Source organism: Rhinoderma darwinii, chromosome 1, assembly GCF_050947455.1.
Source record: "Rhinoderma darwinii isolate aRhiDar2 chromosome 1, aRhiDar2.hap1, whole genome shotgun sequence".
Classification (NCBI taxonomy): Eukaryota; Metazoa; Chordata; class Amphibia; order Anura; family Rhinodermatidae; genus Rhinoderma; species Rhinoderma darwinii.
The window spans coordinates 423,725,868-423,751,819 of record NC_134687.1 but is presented as its reverse complement, the minus strand read 5'-3'; the positions used below and the strand labels follow the sequence as shown (position 1 = coordinate 423,751,819).

The 25,952-nt window shown below is 44.5% G+C and overlaps 1 protein-coding gene across 1 annotated transcript in view; it reads right to left on the bottom strand.

The window, feature by feature from the left end:
* NIPSNAP1 (nipsnap homolog 1) overlaps positions 1-24,462 on the bottom strand; it is a 62,874-nt gene extending 38,412 nt beyond the window's left edge. The window contains exon 1 of the mRNA XM_075829875.1: positions 24,315-24,462. Within this exon, the coding sequence (XP_075685990.1) occupies positions 24,315-24,397 (83 nt within the window). The 5' untranslated portion in view covers positions 24,398-24,462. The remainder of the gene's footprint in view (positions 1-24,314) is intronic.
* Positions 24,463-25,952: the final 1,490 nt, after the last annotated feature.

Genomic DNA, 25,952 nt, shown 5'->3' with positions numbered 1-25,952 from the left:
GCATATATGGGAACAACACTCCTTATATTACCTGGTAGAATGGTGGTGCACACCAAACCTGGGGCATGGTCCCAACCTTGAAATCCTGCCCCCCACACTTATAGCTTCATTGTCGATTCCAATTTTGTTTCTGGTTGAACAGAATATGCCGGCCTTTACCCCCTTTTGGGTAGTTCCATCAGCCTGATTTCCCTTTGCCTCTATAACTTTGTTGGTGTTCCGAAAGGGGTGTCTTTTTAAAAAAATATTTTTAGGATCTGGAAGGCTTTTCTCATCAGCCGCTTTCTCAATCATAGTATCCAGCTCTGGCCCAAATAGGTATTAACCCCGGAAATGAATTCCGCAGAGTTTGGTTTTTGAGAGGGGATCCCCTTTCCACATTTTTAGCCATAAGGCCCTTCTAGTTGTGTTGGATAAAACAGCTGCTTTAGAAGCGATTTTAATAGATTCAGCCGAAGAATCAGCCAGAAAGCCGGTTGCCATAGAAAGAAGAGGGCTGGAGGCAATAATATACTCTCTGGCTGTGCCGTCCATTAGGGGAGACTCCAGCTGGTTAAGCCATCTAGCCCGAGGCGTGGCTTAGGCATGGTGGAGTGAGGACGCGTGCAGCAGCAGCTCCGGACTCACCCCGCCGAATATCGCCCAACAGGGCTCACCTATCAGCCGCCTGACACCAGCATGACCAGGGGGAAACACCGTCGGCACCCCCGGACACTTCGGGCACTCCAAGCATCGGCCGGTTCCTCCGGTCGGCTCAGGACGGCCCGCCGCAGCGATCCTCCTCGTCACCTCCAGTAGGCCGCCATCAGCCTCCCGCCTCGCCGCGGAGACACACCCCGCCTCCCTCACTCTCCGGCCAGCAACAGCCCGGCGCCGGCACCGACGGATCTGGAGGAGGGATGCAGCCGGCAGAAAGAGGTCAGTGTGGGGCAGGACACACAGGGACACTGCCACCGGCCCAGTCAGGGATGGTCCCCCTTCTACAGAGCCTCCACCAACCCGTTCCCAGACATGAGGCCCCTAACATGGCACCCACAGGCGGAGCATGTGAGACACCCCTACCATCACCGGCCCACACCAGTGCCAGGCAGTCAGCAGAGCCAGGAGCTGCCGGTTATCTTCAGGGAGATCCCCCTCCCCCACCCCGCCAGTGCACACAGGAGACCACTATGCAGGCCTGTCCTCGGGCCCCCCGCTCTCCATGGAGCGGACCCTGGCAGAACTTTGGGAGATGGTCAAGGTACTGCCCACTAAAACGGATTTAGACCTCCGCCTCGCACGACTAGAAGAGAAACATGACAGGGCCATCGGGGAGGTCACACAAGAAGTACGGGCCCTAGCTGTGAGAGTGGACACCTTAGAGCGCCAGCACTCCGTCGACTCTCTGGACATATCGGTCCTCTCCCAGTCCTTGGCTACCCAAGCAACGCAACTCCGAGATCTCTCCCTACACTTAGACGATGTCAAGAATAGGGGAAGGCGTAATAATTTGAAACTGAGGGGTTTGTCCGAGTCTGTACCCCCCGACGGACTTTACGATGCTGTGACCCACATTTTTAACAAGCTCCTGGAACGCCCGCGAGATATGCCCATAGAGATGGACAGAGTTCACAGACTAGCTGGCCCCAGGAATGGAGACGGCAATCGACCGAGGGATGTTATCTGTAGGGTGCATTTCTACAAGCAAAAAGAGGAGATCGCCCGCAGAGCCTGGGAAAAAGGGGCCGTCCCATACATCACCGTCCTGCCGGATGTTTCCAGATTGACGCTTTCCATGCGTAGAATTGTTCGCCCATTATTGGAAGCAACAAAGGCGGCAAGCGCAACATACAGGTGGGGACACCCGTTCCACATCATCCTTCGAAAGCAGGGAATGTCGTTCGCTGTCCGCTCTCCCGACGATCTGGAGGAAGCATTCCGGTTCTTGGAAACCTCGCCGGTGCGGTTACCAGACTGGACCGAACCACCGCCACCTTTCGCTCCCAGAGGAGGCCCGTATCCGGACTATGGGTCCCGTCAGCCAAACAGACCTGGAGCAGAGCCACCTGACCTTCGACCTTTGGAACGTCGATCTCCACGCAGAGACAGAGGGTCGGGATCCGTTGACCTCCATCCTCCTGGACGACGATCGCCGCAGAGGGACTGAATGTGCACAGCTGCCTTAATGTGAACGTTTTCCTGGACTAGATTTTGCACTTTCCTTATCTCTTTTTCCCACAGGGTTCCTGAAGGACTGTCAGGAACGCATGGCTGGAACTGCCTTACAGCTGGTTGTATCACTGTGGGTCAAGGGGGCGGGCGGATACACACCGGTTGGGGGAGGCTTAAATAAGTTTACCGGCTTTAATAGTTTTACCGGCCCAATCTGAGTTTTCACATAGGGGAAGGTGGATACTGGGAATGTTAACCGTTAATAGGGTGAGTCCGGGGCTCTAAAGCAATTTGGTTAATTGAATTTTCTAGTTGATATTTTAACTGTTATGCTGTCTTTGCACTCCGGTCTTTCCTTGTTCCCTATTAGGGTTCCGTGTAGCTGTGTCGTGTTTGAGGTTTTCCGACGGGCGACACAGCTCGCGTTGAGTAGTGGAGAGGTATTGTACTCAGACTTTAGAGAACTTGCTCTGCACACAAGATCTTTTTCTTCCCTTCCTTTCCCTCCCCTTTCCCTTCGGTCCACTCCGGACATTTCAGTGGCCATGTCTGACATTACTGTTGTCTCCCTAAATGCACAGGGTCTGAATGTTCCGGAAAAGAGGTCCTCCGTTCTCCGTCTCCTATGGAAACGGAAAGCACACGTGGCCTTCCTGCAAGAAACTCACTTCCGGGCAGACAACATCCCAAAGATTACAGACTCCAACTACCCCGCGGGGTATCATAGTGCGTCTTCTGACTCCAAGACCAAGGGAGTCTCCATCCTGGTCTCCCGCTCCCTACACTGGGAACACGTGGACACTTGCGCAGATGAAGCGGGACCATACCTTTTCGTAAAGGGTAAGTTGGATAACGCACTGTACACATTGGCCTCATACTATCTCCCTAACTCTGGTCAGGTGGCCTACCTGGACAGAGTTTTGAGGGCTCTGGAAGGCTTTCTGGAAGGTACCTTAGTCATGGGGGGGGGGGGGGGGGTCTAAATGTCACCCTAGACCCCGTTTTAGACACGTCACGAGGACACTCCTCCCTACCCAGGGCAGCACATAGTCGTATACGGCGATTGCTGGATGAACATCAACTTGTGGACGCATGGCGAGTTATGCATCCCTCAGTCAAAGACTACACATACTACTCGGCGCCACACAACTCCTATTCCAGGTTGGACTACTTTTTCCTACGCCATGCACATCTTCCCAGCCTGCCATCATCCTCCATAGATGACATAACGTTATCTGACCATGCCCTTATTTCCCTCACCCTAGCCCGCCTATTGGCCCATCCAACCCCCTGGCAGTGGCGACTGAATGAGTCCCTCCTGCAGGATACGACAGTGGTCTCTGAAGTACGCCGAGACCTGGTGGAATACTTTGATAAAAATGACACACCGGGGATGGACCCGTTCTGTATATGGGAGGCGCATAAATGTGTGGTGCGAGGTTCCCTTATACGGATGGGAGCCAAACTCAAGAAAGAGCGGACGGCTCATCTCAGAGACCTACTGTCACGCATACACAAACTGGAACAGTCCCACAAGATAACACAGGATCGGTTACTAGGGGCAGAATTAGGGCAATTGCGGGAGCAAGTGCGATCACTCTGCCTTGCTAAGGCAAAGGCCACACTAGTCAAATGTAGAAGGCATTTTTATGAATTCAGTAAATAAGCCCAGTAGGACATTAGCCCGCGCCCTCCGGAAAACCCGTTCGCGTACATACGTACCGCACATCACAGGTGCCCAGAATAAACGACTGCAACTCCCACATGACATCTCAGAGACCTTCCGTGCCTACTACCACTCTCTCTACAATCTCCCAAAGGCACCCTCCTCACAGGACGGCGGTAGCCAACGGGAGTGGATCGAGGAGTATCTCCGATCCTCGGGGATGAAATCCATCCCACTTGATGATCTAGCAGCCTTGGAGGCCCCTATCTCACCGGAGGAGTGGTCGTGGGCACTGAGGGACTCACCCACGGGGAAGGCCCCGGATGGCCTGTCTCTGCCGTACTATAAAGTGCTCGAACCCCAATTCGCTAACCGAAGGGGGCTCCATTCCCAGGGATACACTGAGGGCACAGATCACGGTTATACCCAAGGAAGGGAAGGACCCATCCCTATGCCAGAGTTATCGTCCTATTTCCCTACTGGATGTAGACTTGAAACTCTTTGCCAAGATTCTGGCATATCGGCTGTCTCCGCTCCTTCAAACAGTCATACATACTGACCAAGTGGGTTTCATGCCCCTACGGGAAGCGAGAGATAACACCACACGGGCAATTAATTTAATGTACCAAGCGGCAGTCACGTCACTCCCCACTTGTTTTTTGTCAACGGACGCGGAAAAGGCCTTCGACAGGGTTAGTTGGGACTTTATGTTGGCCACTTTACGACACATCGGAATAGGGACTCATATGATGTCCTGGATCTCTGGTCTCTACTCCTCCCCGTCAGCTCAGGTCAAGGTCAATGGACACCTCTCATCCTCCTTCACGATTACTAACGGCACGCGCGAACGCTGCCCTCTATCGCCTCTGATCTTTATTTTATGCCTGGAGCCCTTGCTGTGCCACATCCGCTCCAACCCGGACATTACAGGCTTGGACCTGGGCGGCAGAGCCCATAAGGTTGCCGCCTACGCGGATGATCTGCTGTTTTTCCTCACAGCTCCTAGAATTTCCTTGCCTAACCTGATGGCGGAGCTGAGTAGATACTCGAGATTATCCAATTTCAAAATAAACTACCAGAAGTCGGAGGCCCTTAACATCTCGTTACCACAGACTCTGGTCGCTGATCTGTCGGAGTCCTTTTCATTCAAGTGGGCAAGGGACTCGCTTAAATACCTGGGAGTTCGGCTTCCCGGTGATCTATCTCGCCTTTATGCGGTGAACTTCCCTTTGCTACTTCAACGTATAAAGGCGGACCTAGACAGATGGATATCGGGCACATTCACCTGCTTCGGTAGGTGCGCAATTTTTAAAATGAACATCCTACCACGGATTTTGTACCTCCTACAGGCCCTACCGATACATATCCCACGCCCATTCTTTCAGTCCCTACTTTCCCTAGTGCACAAATTCATATGGGCAGGGAAACCAGCACGTATCGCCCGATCGTTGCTATTTCGTGTAAAGGGGGAGGGGGGCATTGGTCTTCCGGACTTTGTCTCCTATCACCACGCCTTCCACTTGACACGAATCTTAGATTGGTTCTGGCACGGCGGGATGAAAGAATGGGTGTCCATGGAACAGGCGTTTACATCCATCCCACTACAGGCCCTGCCGTGGTTGGGCAGACATGTTCCCAGGGTTGTGCGGTCCCACCCGACAATCGGTCCCACCCTAGCAGTCGCATTGCGGGTGTTTCCTCGGGCGGAATTCTCGCCGTCCCCCTCCCCGCTATTTCCGATTTTAGGCAACCCTGCATTTCCACCGGGACAGGATAGTGGCCCATTTCAAGTATGGTTGCGGGCGGGTAAGGGGCAGGCCCTACAATTTCAGCAGGAGGGGAGGTGGATGACAAGCGATCAAATACGAGCTCTGTCGGATCCGGTCTCTTTCTCGGCGTGGCAGGTTACCCAGTTGCGACATTTCCTGATGTCCCCAGATCATCCTGGAGTGCAGCAACGGGACTGCTCCGCGTTTGAACTCCTGGGTACAGGCACAGGCACGATCCGACATGCTTTGTCCAGAGTCTATGGGTTCTTGATCTCGCCCCCCAATCTGCCGCCACCTCCGTACTTGCGTAGCTGGGAAAGGGACTTGGGCGAAACATTCACCCCTGAACAATGAGACCGCCTGTTCACCATGACGCATAAGTCCTCCATGGCCAGTAGATTTCAAGAGGCAGGATTTAAGATATTGTCCCGTTGGTACAGGGTGCCTTCCAGATTGCATGCAATGATCCCGGCGGCCTCGCCACTATGCTGGAGATGTGGGGACCAAGTGGGTACAATCCTGCATATTTTCTGGGAATGCCCACTCCTGACTGGGTTCTGGTGCGAGGTGTGGCGCATCTCCTCAAAATTCACGGATTGTCCTCTCCCGCGATCTCCGGGCCTCTTCCTGCTTCATTTGTGCGAGGTCCCACTGCCCTTGTATAGACGTTCGGTAGTTCGACACCTGGTAAACGCGGCTAGGGCATGTGTTCCTGCACTGTGGAGACAGTCCTGTCCGCCGACGGTGGGCATGTGGTTCGGCAAGATCCAGGAGATCATGAGAATGGAGGACCTCACGGCATCAATGAAGGGGACTCATGCCTCCTTCCTAAAAACGTGGCGTGAATGGAATCGTTTCAAAACGACCGAGGAATATAAAACCATCATGGCCTCGTGAATTCCCGTCTAGTCACGGTATGTCAGGTTTTCTCCCCCCATTTCCTTCTCTTTCTTTCCTCACTATTTTGTCTTTCCTTCTTTCTGTCTCTGCATCTCTCTTCTCCTTTGATGCACCTGTGCGCACTCAGGATATATCATGCATGGCTGCGGGTTCAGGGTGCATATCGGAGATTCCTTAATTAACTGTATTTAGCGACATGGTACTATCAGGTGACCCCATGTACATAGGCGGGGCAGATAACGGACCTGTGAAACGTTGACTGTTTTTCATTGCCTTTTTTCGCACTGTGTTATGCATATTCTGTACGATTTGTAATTTAAAAAAAAAACACAAAATGACAAATAAAAGAATTTATAGAAAAAAAAAAAAAGCCATCTATACATAGACCTTGCCACACATGGTGGCTTGAATAAGCACAGTGGATGCTTCCCAAGATTTTTAAATCAAGCGGTCTGCTTTACGATCTAAGGGATCCTTCAATTGTGAAGATTCCTCAAGGGGGGGGGGGCAAGGTTTTTTCCCCCACCTGGGCCAACTGATCATCAATTTTGGAAACTTCCAGCCATTTAAATTGGTCCTCATCCAAGGGAAAATGGATGAGGACAGCACTATTGATTCCGTCAAACCACGTAACCCTGTCACAACGGTGACAGACGGAAACCATTAGCTAGGTTTCAGTTTGCCTTTCCGCTGAGGGGTTAACGGTCTGCATAAAAAAATAGAACATGGCCTATTTTTTACAGAAACTTTCTATGGCCCGGACACCTTCCCATAAATATACAGGAAGGTGTCAGTCGGCCATAGAAATGAATGGGTCCGTAATTACGGATAAAATCCACGCTCAGGTGCATGGGTCCTAAGCCAAAAAAGAGGGGGCTGGCTTAGCTTTCAAAATGATCCAGGCAGCTAGCCCCTTCATCACACCACTTGTCGACACACGGGGAGAGAGAGGAAGCTCCCTGCTACATGAGGGACACTTCACTGCTTACCTGAAAGCCACGTGACTGCATATTAATAATTTGCTTGATTTTAAAACTTTCACACTACGAAAAACTGTTTTTTGGTTGTCAGACCACTTTAATTCTTTTATTCTAGTACCCAAAATGCAAGCTTCCAAGGTGCTCAATATATTATGGGGGTGGAGTGGGGATGCAGCACCTTTCTTAAAATATTGGGCCGTTAGTTCAGGTGTCCGATATGTAAATGAGGCCATTGACTCAAGTGGGCAGGTAACACCAGTCACTTGATAAGGGGTGACCGCCCACTTGACAAAGGCATTATTTGCATATCGGGCACCAAAACTAACGGCCCCGATATCTCAGGAACGGTGGGTGCTAGAAGAAGAAAAAAAAAAAAAAAAAGTCAGAATCTGTGAGGCACCTGCAAATCGAACAGATTAACAGGTGACCGGCTCTCTTAATAGAGGCTCTGTCACCACATTATAAGTGGTCTATATTGTACATGATGTGATTGGCACATGTAATGTAGATTACAGCAGTGTTTTTTTATTTCGAAAAACTATAATTTTTGACAGTTATGACCTATTTTAGCTTTATGCTAATGAGTTTCTTAATGAACTGGGCGTGTTTTGCTTTTTCGCCAAGTGGGCGTTGTACAGAGGAGTGTATGACGCTGACCAATCAGCGTCATACACTTCTCCCCATTCATTTACACAGCACTAGCGATACAGCTATATCGCTATGTGCAGCCACATAAACGTTACTGCAGTGTCCTGACAATGAATATACATTACCTCCAGCCAGGACGTGATGTGTATTCAGAATTCTGACACGTCGCTAACACAATCCCGACACTACAGCACAGGAAGCGTAACCTCTATTCTTTCCCCCATACAGGATAAATAGATTTTTATCTGGTCTCCAAGAGGAGATTCTATCCAGATACTGAAGAATTGTTCGCCTGACATCCAGGCAATGGAATTTTTCTTCTTGTTGGTCTTTAGGATCTGGACAAAAGGAAGATAGAATTATTTCTTGTTCCCTATGGATACTTTTTCGGAATAAAGGAAGGAACTAGCTTTAGAATTATATCTTTTTTTCTTGTACTTTTAGGTAGGGTTCTATGACCGACAGAAATTGGATTTCTCCAATCCTTCTTGCTGAAGTAATCGCGACTAAGAATGCAGCTTTTAGAGTTAAAAAAAAAATGAATACTAATCGTGTCAAGAAGCTCAAAGGGGGGGGGGGGGGGATTGCAAAGAGCCGTTAACACTACATTCAAATCCCAGGTAGGTACGGATTTCTTTAGGGAAGGTTTCAGTTTAGAGACTGCTTGAGTGAATCTTCTGATCCACCAATTTTCAGCTAAAGGAGTATTGAAAAAAAATTACTTAAGGCTGAAATCTTCACTTTTAAAAAAAAGTACTAGGGCGAAGCCCTTTTTTGAATCCGGATTGTAGAAAATCTAGGATTTTCACGCTGTTGGGAGTAAAGGGATCTGGTCCTGGGTCTCCATACCAGGAACAGAATTTCTTCCAAATTTTTTGATAGATTTTTGAGGTAACTTCTTTATGACTTGTTAAGATAGTTGAAATTACCTCGTCTGACAAACCGTGGGTTCTCAAGATCGGTCTTACAGGATCCAGGCTGACAAATTTAGAACTTCTATTCCCTGAAAGAATAAGGGACACTGGGAGGGAAGATTCTTCTTGACTGGGAGCATGATAGGGTCTTCCAATGCTAGGTACTTTACGATTGGAAACCAGCTTCTTTTTGGCCAATAGGGAAGAATAATGATGAGCTTTGTCAAATCTTCCTGGATTTTTTTTAATACCATTGGTATTCGAGGAAACGGAGGAAAGGCACAGGCCAGATCCATGTCCCAAGGATGGGATAATGCATCTACCCCCAATGGGTTGTCTTTGAGATTTAGGAAGAAGAATGTCTCTACTTGGGAGTTTTTCCTTGTGGCAAACGGGGTTATCCACAAATAGACCTATCTTCGGGTTAAGGACAGAAAGACTTCCCTGTTTAGGGACCATTCTCCAGGGACCCCCTTGCTTATGTTTGTGCAGAGCCACCAATAGAGAGAGGATTTCACAGTTTCGGAAATCTGAATCCTTGAATTCAAGGAGTCCTGTTTTCGATCCCACTGGGATAGGATCAGATTCTGTATGGGTCTGGAGTGAAATTGACTCCATGGAATAGATCGGATGCAAGACGTCATAATTCCCAACATCCGCATTTCTTCCCTTATGGAACAGGAGCTTTTCCTCCAAAATTTCCTCACTTCTGTCAGTAGAAGTATTTGTTTCTCTCTTGGGAGGAAGGACTGTTGAAGGGAGGAGTCTAGTAGCACTCCTAAGAAGACCTTTGGTTTTTGGGGAGGAAGACCTTCTGGAAGTGGATTGTCCATCCCAATTCCTGTAGTAGGGAAAGAACCTGTGACCGATGAGGTTTGAGATAGACTGAGTATCTGCTGTCAACAGGAAATCGCCTAAATATGGGATAATTACTATGCCCTGACTTCTTAAGAATGCCATAATTTCTGCCATAATTTTTGTAAAAATTCTGGGGGCGGAGGAAATGCCGAAGGGAAGGCAGACAAACTGGAAGTGGAGAATGGAAGGAAAATTCTGAATCACGAATCTGAGGAATCTCTGGTAAGCGGTGTGGATAGAGACGTGATAGTACGCATCCTTTAAATCGATCGTACACATTGACGCCTCTTCCCTTATTAGAGGAATAGTCGATCTGATAGACTCCATCTTGAATTTGCGATATTTTACCAATTTGTAACTTTAGGTAGATTATTGTCCTGTAAGGACCGTTTGGTTTTTTGACTAAGATCATCTATGAATAGTGGCCCTTTAATTTTTCGTTGTGGGGAACTGGAGTAATTTCTCTCAAATTGAGCAGTTTCTGGACGTCCAGGATAAGGATCTGATGAAGGTCTTTTGCTTGGTACTTGGTTATTAGAAATTTCTCTGGAGGAATGGAGGAGAATTCTAATTTGTACCCTTATTTTATAATCTTTAAAACCCAAGGGTTCTGGGTTATTCCGGTCCATTTGGAATAAAAATGTAGGAGTCTTCCCCCCACACTCTTGGCGTCATTGCTTTGAGGGCTGAAATGAGTTATTGGGGTTAAGGAGATGTCCTCGACCCCTCCCTCCCTTGGGGTAACTCCAGCGACCGGACTTTCCTTTCCCGCCGTAGTTCTGTAAGGTTGGCTCACTCGGTTGGCAAAACCTCTGAAACTGGAGTTTGTTTTTTTTAGGTTTCTCTTCTGGAAACCCCTTTTTCCTATCCGCTGCGTTCTCCAGCATGTTATCCAGGAGAGGACCGAACATCAGAGAACCTGTAAATGGGATAGAACATAACTTGTTCTTGGACTTCGTATCTCCTGACCACATTGAGCCACCGAATCCTCCCATTCAGTTGTTACCGTTTTCGTTCAGTGGAAAAATCTTTGTTTTCTTCTCCGATAAGCCCCCAAACATCTCATCCTGAACGGTATGGGGTTGGTCTTCTTCGGGAATATCCATGGTCTCCTGTATTGCCTGGATTAAGGTATCGGACATCTCAGAGGAGAAGAATTTTTTTTCTCTTGAGTAGAAAAAGTTGAAGGCAAGAGTTCCTCTCCTTCTAACTCACCCTCCGATAAGTAATAACACTCCTGCTCCGAGTCAGACTCCTGAGATGGTGGACAATATTTTTGTTCCACTTCAGTCCGTGGCCTTTTTGCCCGGGACTGTGTGGGACTTTTTTGATAAGGGGCGAGGGAGGCTACTGACTGACTCACTTCTTTGCGAATCGTAGCCCTAAGTTCAGACATAAATATGTCGGTTGTTCCTCTTTTAGTAATTTTGCAATACAATCTTGACACAATTGTTTCCTATGTGACTCTGGCAATTTTTTCGCACAAGTCGCACATTTTTTAACCTTCTTTTTTATCAGTTTGTCTCTGAGAGGAATCTTTATCCTAAAGAAAACAGGTAAAGTATGGTGTACTTACATACGGAGTCATAACCCTTAGGCTGGGTTCACACGAGCACATTAACGTCCGTATTGGACGGACGTATTTCGGCCGGAAGTCCCGGACCGAACTCAATGCAGGGAGCCGGGCTCCTAGCATCGTAGTTATGTACGACGCTAGGAGTCCCTGCCTCTCCGTGGAACTACTGTCCCATACTGAAAACATGATTACAGTAAGGGACAGTTGTCCTGCAGAGAGGCAGGGACTCCTAGCATCGTACATAACTGATGCTAGGAGCCCGGCTCCCTGAACTGAGTTAGGTCCGGGACTTCCGGCCGAAATACGTCTGTCCATTACGGACGTTAATGTGCTCGTGTGAACCCAGCCTTACCCCAAGGGTGAGACTCACGTGACCCTGGGACATATCTGGAATTCCATCAGAACGGGGAAGCTCCATTCCGCAACAAGTAATAGACAACGCAATATCCACAAGATGTAAATCCAAGTTAGAGGTATCAGCTCTAACTACATACCTGTACGTGTCCCTTTAAATGCGGGCGGTTTGAATTTCCCGCCTTTTAAGATGGCCGCGGACCAGAAGTAGCCCGACATTTCCGGTCGCGGCTATTCGATTGAGGTCCAGCCACATCATAGCCAGCGACCGAGATTTCCGGCTATGCAGCGCTTACGAGGATGTTTTGCAGACGCTTCCAACCATATGGAGCAGCCGGTCCCCGCACGGTCACGCAGCCAGGTCGAAGCCTGCTTGGGAATCCCAAACCGCACACACTACCAGAATCCTGCCTAGGATTCCTAAGGTAGGTGTTTTAGGTTGGGAGCGAAGGGACCTCTCGTTAGAGGGGTATTAGCCTAGGCTTTAAGAGGAATAGAAGGGGGAGTGCACGGACTCCTCGATCTTGCCCCCTGCCCGAGTTTTCTCCTGACAGCACCACAGGAGCGACGTCTCTCTGCTCTTGACCCTGTAGGGACAGGAAGAACACTGGCAAGTGGGTGGTGGGAGGGGCCTTTTAACCTCTCTGTCTTCCTGTCCCTATGGAGGTCAATAGGGCAACCTCCTGTGGTGCTGTCATGAGGGATGTAGTGGAAAACGCAGTTATTTACTGGGTTATGTCAAGTCCAGAGTCAACGCAGCCGTCTACCAGGAAATTTTAGAGCACTTCATGCTTCCCTCTACTGACAAGCTTTATGTAGATTTCATTTTCCAGCAGGACTTGGCACCTGCCCACACTGCCAAAAGTACCAATACCTGGTTTAGAAACCACAGTATCACTGCGCTTGATTGGCCTGCAAACTCGACTGACCTAAACCTCATAGAGAATCTATAGGGTATTGTCAAGAGGAAGATGAGACACCAGACCCAACAATGCAGACGAGCTGAAGGTCACTATCAAAGCAACCTGTGCTTCCATAACACCTCAGCAGTGCCACAGGCTGATCGCCTCCATGTCACGCCGAATTGATGCAGTAATTCATGCAGAGTCAGAGCCCCGACCAAGTATGGAGGGCATATACTGTACATACTTTTCAGGACGACAACATTTCGGTATTAAAAATCATTTTTGAAATTGGGCTTATATAAAATATTCTAATTTTCTGAGATAATAAATTTTGGGTTTTCATTAACTGTTAGCCATAATCAACCTTAAAAGAAAAAAAGTTCTGGAAATAGATCAGTGTGTGTAATGAATCTATTATATTGAGTTTCACTTTTTGAATTGAATTACTGAAATAAAATAATGAAATAAATTGATGATATTTTAATTCATTGAGAAATTCTAGTATATATTAGAGTTTCAATTTTTTTAAATTATTATATTGGCAAAAAGTCTAGGAAAAACCGGTTTCACTGCATTTTTTGCGCAGCATATACCGATCAATTTACTGTGCAGGTTGATACGGTCGTCGTGCCAACACTAAATATGTTTATATTTGATGTTTTGGTAGATTTAATAAAGTTTTTATTTTTTTTACAATAAATAAAATATGTGCACTTGTGCGTTTTTTTTTTTTACGAATTTGTTTTATTTGACTTTTATACTTTTTTTTTTAATCCCAGATAGAGGATTTTGATTTTACTATAATGTACTGTTATATCTGTATGCCAGTACATTAGCCAGTGTACCGATCGTACACAGGCTGTTCTTCGAGCATATTTAGGTATGCGCTAACAACAAGAAATATAGTCAGACAGCCTTGGGGTCCTTCAATGGACCCTGGGCTGTTTGTCCATATAAGGTATGTATATCGATCACATCGCAAGGATTCCCTGTGATACGATTAAAAGGGGAGACCCCCCCTCACTCTTTCCATTTGAATGGTGGCACTCAAGGGGTTACAAGCGGAGATCATAGGCTCCTCTGATCTCCGCCGTTAAAGCGGGGCTGCAGCTGTGTATTAAAGCCGTTGCCCCGCACCTGATTGAGTAGGACAAGTATGCTCGTCCTGATGCGGCAACGTCCTACCACTCAAGCATACTACTACTGACGCGCATACTACTCAGTCGGCAAACCGGTTAAAACCCTTAACAGTGGATCCAAGTGTGGAATTTCACTTTAAGGACTCTTCTGCAAATTATATTTGATGACATGGTGTATAATTGGAAATCTCAGTGTGTATCTTGACAGTCAATGTATAATACGTAAAGAGTAACTTAAATACAGATATATCAGAACCTTGGATCAGTGGGGCTCCAGGTGTTAAGACCCCCCACTGTCGCTGAAAGGAAGGTGCAGAAGCGCTCATCTGACCATCCTGCAACTTCGGCTGTGATCGGCACTCCGTTAGGCTGAAGACATTCTAGTCTTCTTTTTAACAAGGGGAGCCGATCACAGCCGAAGACGCAGGATAGTCAGAGGAGCACTTCTGCACCTTCATTTCAGCAACGGTGGGGGGGGGGGGGGGGGTGTGTCTCAAACACCCGGACCCCACTAATCCCAAGTTCTGATAAGACTATTACATATCAAAAGTTTAATAAAAGTGTGGTTACTCCTTGAAGGTGTGGTTGAAAACAATTGTGGCACCACTACATAAAACACCTTTCACTTTCAAGTCCAAAAGTCATCCTATAACTTTTATGTCAAAGTTAATGGATAACAAAGAACGCTTCTGTAGATACTGATGTTTATTTGTATTCAACGTCACTATGAATCAGTAACTGCTAGTGGGAGTTCCTGCACCTTACATCACTGAAATGTGGTCATTCCTATCCTTATATCAGGACAGTCAAATTATGTGATTTAGTTATGCATGATCCAACTACAGTTGAAAGAAAAAGTAAGTGAACCCTTGAGAATTACCTGGATTTCTGAATGGATTACTAATAAATTGTGGTCTGATTGTTATCCAAGTCACAATTCTAGACAACACAATCTAACTAAAAGTAAAAATGCACAAATAGTTGTACAGTTCATGTCTTTTATTGAGCACATTTAGAGTAAATATCCACAGCGCAGGGAGAAAAAGAAAATGAACCCTTGAATTTAATAACCCGTAGATCCCACTTTAGCAGCAATCACCTCTACCAAGGCCGTGAGGCAGCAAAGCACGATTCTCACTTCACCATGTTTCAGTTAGGATTTGGTGTGCAGTGTTCTTTTCCTCCAAACATAGTGTTATGCATTGGTGATTAAAAAGATCCACTTTTGTCTTTGTCCATAGAACATTTTCCCAGAAGCAATGTGGAATATCCAGATGGTCTCAGGCAAACATACGACAGGCCACAATGTTTTTTTTTTTCTACGGCAGTGGCTTCCTTTGTGGTGTCCTTCCATGAACCCCATTCTTGTTTAGTGTTTTTCTAATAGCGGACATATGAACAGAGGTTTTTGCAGTTTGTAGTCTTCAAGTGGTCTTTTGCTCTTTCACCTTTCAGGATTACCTATTGTGCTCTTTGAGTGATCTTAACCCCTTAAGGACACAGCCTGTTTTCGCCTAATGAACTAGGCCATTTTTTTCAAATTTGACATGTGTCACTTTATGTGAAATGCTTTTGATTTTTCCAGCGATTCGGAGATTGTTTTCTCACGACACCTTGGACTTTAAGTTAGTGGTAAAATTTGGTTGATATATTCAGTTATTTGTGAAAAATACCAAAATTTAGAGAAAATTTGCAAAAATTAGCATTTTTCTAAGTTTAAATGTATCTACTTGTAAAACAGATCGGAATACTACACAAAATAGTTACTAGTTAACATTTCCAATATGTCTACTATATGTTTGCATCATTTTTTGAATTGTTATTTTTCTAGGACGTTACAAGGCTTAGAACTTCAGCAGCAATTTCTCCCATTTTCAAGAAAAAATTCAGGGACCAGTTCAGTTCTGAAGTGGCTTTGAGGGCCTTATATATTAGAAACCCACTACAAAACACCTAATTTTAAAAACTGCACCCCTCAAACAGCATTTAGAAAGTTTCGTAACCCTTTTGGTGTTTCATGAGAATTAAAGCAAAGTGGAGGTGAAATTTAGAATAATTATTTTTTATTTTTTGCAGAAAATCTATTTTAAAGAGGCTCTGTCACCAGATTTTCAAATCCCTATCTCCTATTGCAGCAGATCGGCGCTGCAATGTAGAGAACAGTAACGTGTTTTTTTTTCAAAAACGAGCATTTTTGGCCAAGTTACGACTATTTTTATATTTATGCAAATGAGCCTTTAAGTACAACTGGGCGTGTTTAAAGTTATGTCCAAGTGGGCGTGTATTGTGTGTGTACATCTGGGCGTTTTTACTTGTTTTACTAGCTGGGCGTTGTGAATGGAAGTGTATGATGCTGACGAATCAGAATCATACACTTCTCTTCACAATGCCCAGCTTCTGGCAGTGCACAGACACACAGCGCGTCCTAGCGAGCTCACGCTGTGACGTCACTCACTTCCTCCCACAGGAACTTCATCGTGTCGGATGAGCGAGGACACGCTGTGTGTCTGTGCACTGCCAGAAGCTGGGTGGTAACGAAGAGAAGTGGATGATGCGGATTCGTCAGCATCACACACTTCTATTCACAACGCCCAGCTAGGAAAACAAGTAAAAATGCCCAGATGTAGCACACAATACACGCCCACTTGGACATAACTTTAAACACGCCCAGTTATACTTAAGAAAGGCTCATTTGCATAAATATAAAAATAGTCATAACTTGGCCAAAAATGCTCGTTTTAAAAAACAAAAACGTTACTGTTCTCTACATTGCAGTCCCGATCTGCTGCAATAGGAGATAGGGGTTTGAAAATCTGGTGACAGAGCCTCTTTAAGTAATTTTTTTCTGGAACACAGAAGGCTTTAAAGAGGCTCTGTCACCACATTATAAGTGCCCTATCTTGTACATAATATGATCGGTGCTGTAATGTAGAGGTGGTTTTTATTTAGAAAAACAATCATTTTTGATGGAGTTATGACCTATATTAGCTTTATGCTAATGACTTTCTTAATGAACAACTGGGCATGTTACACTTTTTGGCCAAGTGGGCGTTGTACAGAGGAGTCTATGACGCTGACCAGTGTCATACACTTCTCCCCATTCATTTACACAGCACATAGCGATATAGCTATATCGCTATGTGCAGCCACATAAACACTAACGATACTGCAGTGTCCGGACAATGAATATACATTACCTCCAGCCAGGACGGGATGTGTATTCAGAATCCTGACCACTTCTGTAGCGTCTCTATGACATTTACAGCAAGGAGGCGATGTCTGTTCAGTCTTCCATGGCTCCGATGAAGAACCTGTGGGAGGAAGTCCCGTCACAGCGTGATCTAGCGAGATCACGCTGTGCAGTGAAACAAGCTGAGCTGGTACAATGAGAAGTGTATGACACTGATTGGTCAGAGTCATACACTTCTCTTTACAGCGCCCACTTGATAAAAAGTTAAAAAACGCCCAGTTGGTCATCAAGAAAATCATTAGCATAAATCTAAAATAGGTCATAACTTGGTCAAAAATGATTGTTTTTCAAAATAAAAACCACTGCTGTTATCTACATTACAGCGCCGATCAGATTATGTAGGAGATAGGGCACTTAAACTGATGACAGAGCCTCTATAAAAGGACAGTCCAAAATCTGTCCATTTTATTAAAGAGGCATGCAACTTGATTAATTTGGTGTGAAGAGATCAGCAGCACAACCAAAAAGGTTCTTTTGAGGGAGACCAGGTAGATAATCCCTAGCAAGGGATGGTGCACGCAGCAAATGTCCCAGGTCCAACGGGACAACTTGCACACAGTAGATTGAAGAAAAAGATGTTGGTCTTTATTCACCAAGCAGTAAAAATGACAACGTTTCAACCCCTGTTGGGTCTTTGTCAAGCATAGTGATAGTAAATCAGTGCACTCTTTATATAACACATGTTTAATGACATCACTTCCTGAACGTATTAGGTATCAACAATAGTAAAATACCCTTTAAAAAATACATCATAACGTTAAATATCCCCCACATCATCAAAGTGAAATACAATTATGAAACATGAATAGATCACCAGTCTAGTACCTGTATATCAGTTGGTTTAAGACACATCTTTTCTTGTCAGCCTCTATGGTTCTCCATTGCGCATGCCAGGAAGTCCTAGTAACCTCAATGTCCGGCGTCTGGCGTTACTATGGTTTCGCATCGTGATCTCACTCAGGACCGCGCATGCGCATTGAGGTAAGTTACACAATCGTAACATAATTACCACGGAACCCGTTGTTATAGTAACAAGACGCTAACATAACATAGATGAGTCCCAAAAAGAGGGATTCTGCGTGTCTCATCAGGAGAGTGGTAATCAAAGTACATTTATTTTACAATATATTTAACAGATGTCCAAAAATGGAGTCGTTAATATCAATTTCAATAAGAATGAACAGAAAAGCCTATAACAATCCTGCACTTCAAATTTTTCTTTTTCGATAAGACAGGCAGACAATCCCAAGACAGACAGCAATCCAAAAGACTGAGAAGGTTTCATCAAAGCTTTCTTCACGAATAATTCTAAAAGTGATTCTCCATATAGTGTAAGTGACCTAAAATATAAAAAAGAACAAAGTAATATTAAAAGGAATATCCAATAATATTACAATCACATGACTCCTGGTCAGGTACTCTATCTTAAATCTATTACAGATGACGATGGGGCCAGAACCACGTCCAAAGACACAATTCTAAAAAATGCCCGTTGTTCTGAACTCCCTGTTTAACCCCTTGGGTTCCAGGGTGTCCAGTTCATAAGTCCATTTTAATTCAAGTTTTTTAAGGGTCTTTTCCCTATCACCTCCTCTCCTCATTGGAGCTACCCCATCAATTATTCTAAATCGCAACTGCGAAATACTATGTCCGAATTTAATGAAATGTTCTGGAATCGGTAAGTCTACCTTCTTACTCCTAATGGTATACTTATGCTGGTTAATTCGTGTTCTACATTCCTGAGTGGTTTCTCCCACATATAACAGTCCACACGGACATTGGATAACATATATGATGAAACTGGAAAGACACGTAAAAAATTGTTTAATCCCATATATTTTCCCTGTCCTTGGATGTACCATGGTGTTACCCCGCATCATACTGTTGCAATTGCAACATCCAAAGCAGGGAAGACATCCCTTTTTTTGGGTCTTAGCCCCAGTCAGAGAACCAATATCCTCACGTACAAGGCGGTCTCTAAGATTAGGAGGTCTACGAAAGGACATAATAGGAGGGTCCTGAAATTCAATATTCTTAGGGAAAGTATCGCTGAGAATAGGCCAATAATCCCTAAGGATTTTGGAGATTTTTCTACTCGCAGGAGGAATTCTCTTCAGTATTTTATTATTTGGATTTTTCACAAGTAGATCACTACATTTGCATTTTTTAACCTCATTAGTTGCCCTTTCGATCACAAGTCTAGGGTAACCTCGACTAAGAAATTTGCTGCACATAATATTGTGGAGGATAGACTTAATAATATCATCTGAAACAATTCTTTTGACTTTGAGGAGTTGACTAAATGGAAGGGATTTTATTGTTCCCCGAGGATGCCAACTATTATATTGCAACAAATTATTACAGTCGGTGGGTTTCACATATAAATCGGTAACAAGACGATTGTCCTTCTTAGATACAGTTGTATCCAAAAATTGTATATGGTGTCCAGAATATGTCAACGTGAATTGAAGTTCGGGAAAATGACTATTAATTTCTTCTTGAAATTTCAGTAGCTGTACTTCACTACTGTACCATATAACGAAGATATCGTCTATGTACCTCATCCAGCCCCCCACAAATTGGAAGAAGCTGGATGGGTACACAAAACTTAAACCTCAAAGAATGCCATGAAGATGTTGGAGCGACATTGGACCCCATAGCCGTGCCACTGCACTGGCCATAAAAGGTGTCCTGAAAAAGAAAATAATCGCACTGTAGTACAATCTCCAATAGTGTCACTATAAATTCCTTTTGTTCATTATCAAGGGTCCAATGTCGCAACAATTCAGTAACCGCCAACATCCCCTTCTCATGTTCAATACTATTATATAAGGATACCACATCAAAGGACACAAGGAAACAGTCATCATGGACTACTATATCTCTCAATTTATTAATAAATTGGGTTGTGTCCTGGACATAAGACCTTGCATTTGTAGCTCCTTTACGTAATAACTGGTCAAGGAATGTAGCAATTGGTGTGAATAATGTCTCGGGTGTTGGACCAATTGGTCTACCTGGTGGTTTACACATACTTTTGTGGATCTTCGGGAGTAAATATAAAACAGGTGTCCTAGGATGTTCAACCCGTAAATATTCATATCATTTGACATCAAATCTAGAGCATATGCATTATCAACAGCAATTTTAACTTTTCTCATGATGTCAAATTTAGGATCATAATCAAGTTTTTTGTACACCTGTGCATCTGTCCTTTCGTAGACCCCCTAATCTTAGAGACCGCCTTGTACGTGAGGATATTGGTTCTCTGACTAGGGCTAAGACCCAAAAAAAGGGATGTCTTCCCTGCTTTGGATGTTGCAATTGCAACAGTATGATGCGGGGTAACACCATGGTACATCCAAGGACAGGGAAAATATATGGGATTAAACAATTTTTTACGTGTCTTTCCAGTTTCATCATATATGTTATCCAATGTCCGTGTGGACTGTTATATGTGGGAGAAACCACTCAGGAATGTAGAACACGAATTAACCAGCATAAGTATACCATTAGGAGTAAGAAGGTAGACTTACCGATTCCAGAACATTTCATTAAATTCGGACATAGTATTTCGCAGTTGCGATTTAGAATAATTGATGGGGTAGCTCCAATGAGGAGAGGAGGTGATAGGGAAAAGACCCTTAAAAAACTTGAATTAAAATGGACTTATGAACTGGACACCCTGGAACCCAAGGGGTTAAACAGGGAGTTCAGAACAACGGGCATTTGTTAGAATTGTGTCTTTGGACGTGGTTCTGGCCCCATCGTCATCTGTAATAGATTTAAGATAGAGTACCTGAACAGGAGTCATGTGATTGTAATATTATTGGATATTCCTTTTAATATTACTTGTTCTTTTTTATATTTTAGGTCACTTACACTATATGGAGAATCACTTTTTGAATTATTCGTGAAGAAAGCTCTGATGAAACCTTCTCAGTCTTTTGGATTGCTGTCTGTCTTGGGATTGTCTGCCTGTCTTATCGAAAAAAAAAAATTTGAAGTGCAGGATTGTTATAGGCTTTTCTGTTCATTCTTATTGAAATTGATATTAACGACTCCATTTTTGGACATCTGTTAAATATATTGTAAAATAAATGTACTTTGATTACCACTCCTGATGAGACACGCAGAATCCCTCTTTTTGGGACTCATCTATGTTATGTTAGCGTCTTGTTGTTATTATAACAACGGATTCCGTGGTAATTATGTTACGATTGTGTAACTTACCTCAATGCGCATGCGCGGTCCTGAGTGAGATCACGATGCTAAACCATAGTAACGCCGGACATTGAGGTTACTAGGACTTCCTGGCATGCGCAATGGAGAACCATAGAGGCTGGCAAGATAAGATGTGTCTTAAACCAACTGATATACAGGTACTAGACTGGTGATCTATTCATGTTTCATAATTGTATTTCACTTTGATGATGTGGGGGATATTTAACGTTATGATGTATTTTTTAAAGGGTATTTTACTATTGTTACCTAATACGTTCAGGAAGTGATGTCATTAAACATGTGTTATATAAAGAGTGCACTGATTTACTATCACTATGCGTGACAAAGACCCAACAGGGGTTGAAACGTTGTCGCTTTTACTGCTTGGTGAATAAAGACCAACATCTTTTGGATATCGGAGTGCTGCAGTTTTTCTTCAATCTGTTGATTCATTTGGTGCAATTTACTCCATAAATCTGAGGTCTTCAAAGTTCCCAATAAAATTTAGTGTCTGCAAGAAAAAGCTCTAAAAACAACAGAAGAACCCATACTCATTTGATAGACCCGCCACCGCTCTGGTGGTCGTGAAGTCACTGAATTTTATTCGTAACTTGGAAAACTTCTTTAACCCCTTCCTATACCATGATGTAACTGTACTTCATGACGTGGGGGAGATATATAGAGCGGGCTCACTTTTCCCCTAAAGTAATATAAAAATAAATATATTTGGTATCGCCGTGTCCGTCAAAATGCTGGACTATTCCAATATAATGCTATATAACCCGCATTGTATACGAAGTAAAAATAAAAAAAATAAAACCGCCAATATTGCCTTTTTTTTGGTCACCTTAGCTCCCCCCAAAAAAATTGAATAAAAAGTAAAACTAATAGTCATATGTACCTAAAAATGGTACAAGTAAAAACAAGCCCTCACACCGCTCGATAAAAAAAATAAATAAAAAAAAGTTATTGGTCTCAGAATATGGTGAAACTAAACATTTTTTTTTTTTTTTTTAAACGTGCTTTCTTTGTATAAGTAGTAAATCATAAAAAAGCAATATACATTCGGTAATCGTATTGACCCGCAGAATAAATTTAACATGTAGTTTACCGAACGGTGAACGCCGTAGAAACTAAACCCCCCAAAAAAAACAAAGGAATTGCGGTTTTCTGTTTTTCAGTACATTATATGGTACAATAAAGCATGCTGTTAAAAACTACAACCCTCACATGGCTATGTCGACGGAAAAAAAATAAATAAAAATAAAATGATGGCCCTTGGAAGGCGGGGATGGAAAAACAAAAAATGGCCTCGTCCTTAAGGGGTTAATAAATGTGTGCCCATGTATCGGTGGTCTATATATACACATGCACACACCCTATAGCTAATGTCTATGCCCCTAATTAAGATATTACAGATTTAGAGCATTATCAGCAGATTGTCACCTATTAGATTCCTCCTTGAGTCGAAGTTTACAACAGAAAAATTATATACAGTCCGCTACTTAAAGTATTATAAATGCACTAACGACTATGGGTTAAACTTAAGAGAAGTGGAAAAGTTGCCCATAGCAACCAATCAAGTTACAGCTTATATTACCCAAAAGGACTTTAGGAAAATTAGAACTTGAATCGGATTGGTTAGCCAATGGGAAAGCCTCCACATCTACTTTTGCCCCAGTTTTGATAGATCCACGTCTTCTGATCGGTCTACTTAATATTTAGTTATTATAGCCAACAATATCAGGCAACACCAACTACGCTCATCTTCCAATCCGTTAACATTCGTAATATACTGTGGTATGACCACGTTCTGGTAAACTGCATGTTTTATGAATTTCTCCAGTTACATCACTTGTGCAGTCAATGTAGGACGTAGAATTCACAATGAATGTACAAACTGCATCTGCTGGTTTGCATGCACTAGACAGTACGATTGACATTAGATACTGGCCCAGTTGAAGGCTGGATAGGTTTACCACCAGACATCCCCACGCCAAATGTTCTTAGAAGACATAGTTACGTTGGGAGGTTTTCCTGAGAAGGATGGAAGCCACATATGGAGGTGTCTGACTGCACGCCTGCCTCCATAGATATAAACATATACGCTTGGCATGTTTATGGAAGGATTGTTTTCAGGAACCTTCAGCGATGATGCCATCCAACATCCTGCACATATGTGCCGAATGTGAACCAATTGTCACAATGTAGACTTGTGACGATCACTGTACAACTTCTCAGAAACTGTACAAGAGCAGGGGGACGTAAACCTGGCTAAACTTGTTTACACACGGACGATAGAGCAAAAGGTTAATTGCTGCCAGTCCCTGCAGTAAACACAACCTTCACCCTCCTCCTCCCCTCCCCCACACTTGTGAGGGGGCACTAGATAGGGGTACCTGACGCACAACAGGTCTAGCAATACATAACCTAGAATCACAGCTAGCGCTTAGAAATGGATTGTGCAACTCCTCACCCAGCATGAAACAAGCACATACAGTCTCTGGTAGAAGACATGAAACAGACAGTTATTAGTCTTTTGGCCTAGGCTACATGGTGCCCTGCATCATTGGAGGTTCGAGACATTTGCACCCACTATGTGTCTATATGGAGCTTATTTATCAATAAGAGTGCAGCAGTTTTTTGGTACATTTGCAGTGAAAGAAAAAAAAAAAAAAAAAAAGTGACCACCATATTTATCAAGCCCTGCACCAATTTTTCCGACACCTGCAAAGTATTACTAAAAGGGGGCGTGGCTTCCAAGTTGTAGGGACTAGAGACCTTGATTATTGGGAGTACCCCACAGTGGAGAGTCGCCAGGCATACAAACGGTTAATTATAATATACACTTCTGCTGCCTCCCCACGGTTGTAGAGCAGCCACACGCATTCCTATGAGGTGTCCGCTCCAGTTATGTCAGGTGGCGGCAACGACGACGACACCTCCGCATAGAAAAACATCCACTAGCTTCCCTTCTTACCAGCGTGTCAGCTCGGCCATGCATTCTCCTTGTAGACCAGAACAGCGTCTCAGTCTCGTGACGAGGGATATCCGTGACAGCATGTTGGTAGTGTCACATGAAAGATGGGAGCTTAGGTAGGTTCTCGTGTGCGCGCGCTCACTAACCGCGTACCCGGAGCTTCACTGCGCATGCGCGTCAGGTAATATGTGCTTCTATGCGCGCCACCTTCTGTAGTGTGTTGGTTGATGCTGACGAGGAAATTCAGTGTTTACCAACAAGCTACGTGTATTTATATGGGTAAAATGAGCTGCACTAAACTAACAAAGTGAATAAATAAACTGAAGCGTTTAAATTCCTATCTAATTTGTCATGGAGTCCTGGGCAAAAAGTGGGGCTTTTCATTTAAGTGTCCCTCCAGTAGTATTCTCCCTCCCGAACTGAAATTGGGCATTGAGAAACGCTTCTGCGTGCTGTGCGGTACAGTTGTAATGGCAGCGGTACGAGTACGACGCCTGGAGAGTATCACGACACTCTGAGGATGTCGTACAACGTTTTTGCATGAATTACGCCTTTTGCACAAGTTGCGACTTGATAAACGCCTCCCCATAATGTCTTTTTTGGTGTTACGGTCTTCACTGTGTGGTATAAATAATAGGTTATGGCAATGTAATAGTGTGGGAGTGACCCCCATTCTTAAAGGGTCACTAAATATATATTTTTTTGCATTTGCACATGTGGAAGTCCAATGTAAATATAGCCGTGCCTTTTTAAATGCATTTTGCGTGCTCTAATATGCTTTTCTCCCCAGGGTTGGAGTTCTGGAGGAAGACCTATTCCTAATGTACATTGCATGTTATTTGTATTGTATTGATTGTGGTGCACAGGTAATGACGGATTGCTACTGCAGCTTTAAGAGATCTTAGTTAGTTAGGAAGTATTGCTGCGCCATAACAGGTTTGTGGATGTGACACGTGGCTATGTTGCTTCCTCACGCTGCATAAAAGCACTTTGATATTGTACAAAAACTATTCCCATCTAACAGGGTTCAGTGCACGGGCTACGGCCTATTGACAGCACCTCATTGCTGCGTAGTGCCAGGGGGCACCAGTGTTACGTGAGGGCCGTGAGTATTGGAGAGGGTTTGGAGCTGTTGCAGGTGAACACAGCATGTGGATGACATTTGATTAAATCTCATCCAATTGGCTGCTACTGGGATACGCTACAGAATTTCCGCATCAAAATTCCATAGTTTTTCCGTCCCCTGTGCAGGAGCCTAAAGAGATGGTTCCTTTCCTATCCTGAGAAGTGTTGCTGTCTGCTTGTGGCCATGTGTGAGAGTTAGGCCTCATGCACACGACCGTGTTCGGTCCGTGATATACGGTCCGCATGTCGGCCGCTTGTCCCGGACCGTACAAAGTACAGGGAGCCGGGCTCCTAGCATCATACTTATCTATGACGCTAGGTGTCACTGCCTATCCACGTAACTACTGTCACACACTAAAACATGATTACAGTACGGGACAGTAGTTCCGCGGACAGGCAGTGACCCCTATCGTCATAGATAAGTGTGATGCTAGGAGCCTGACTCCCTGCACTGTGTTCGGTCCGGGACATGCAGCCGACATGCGGACCGTATATCACGGACCGAACACGGTC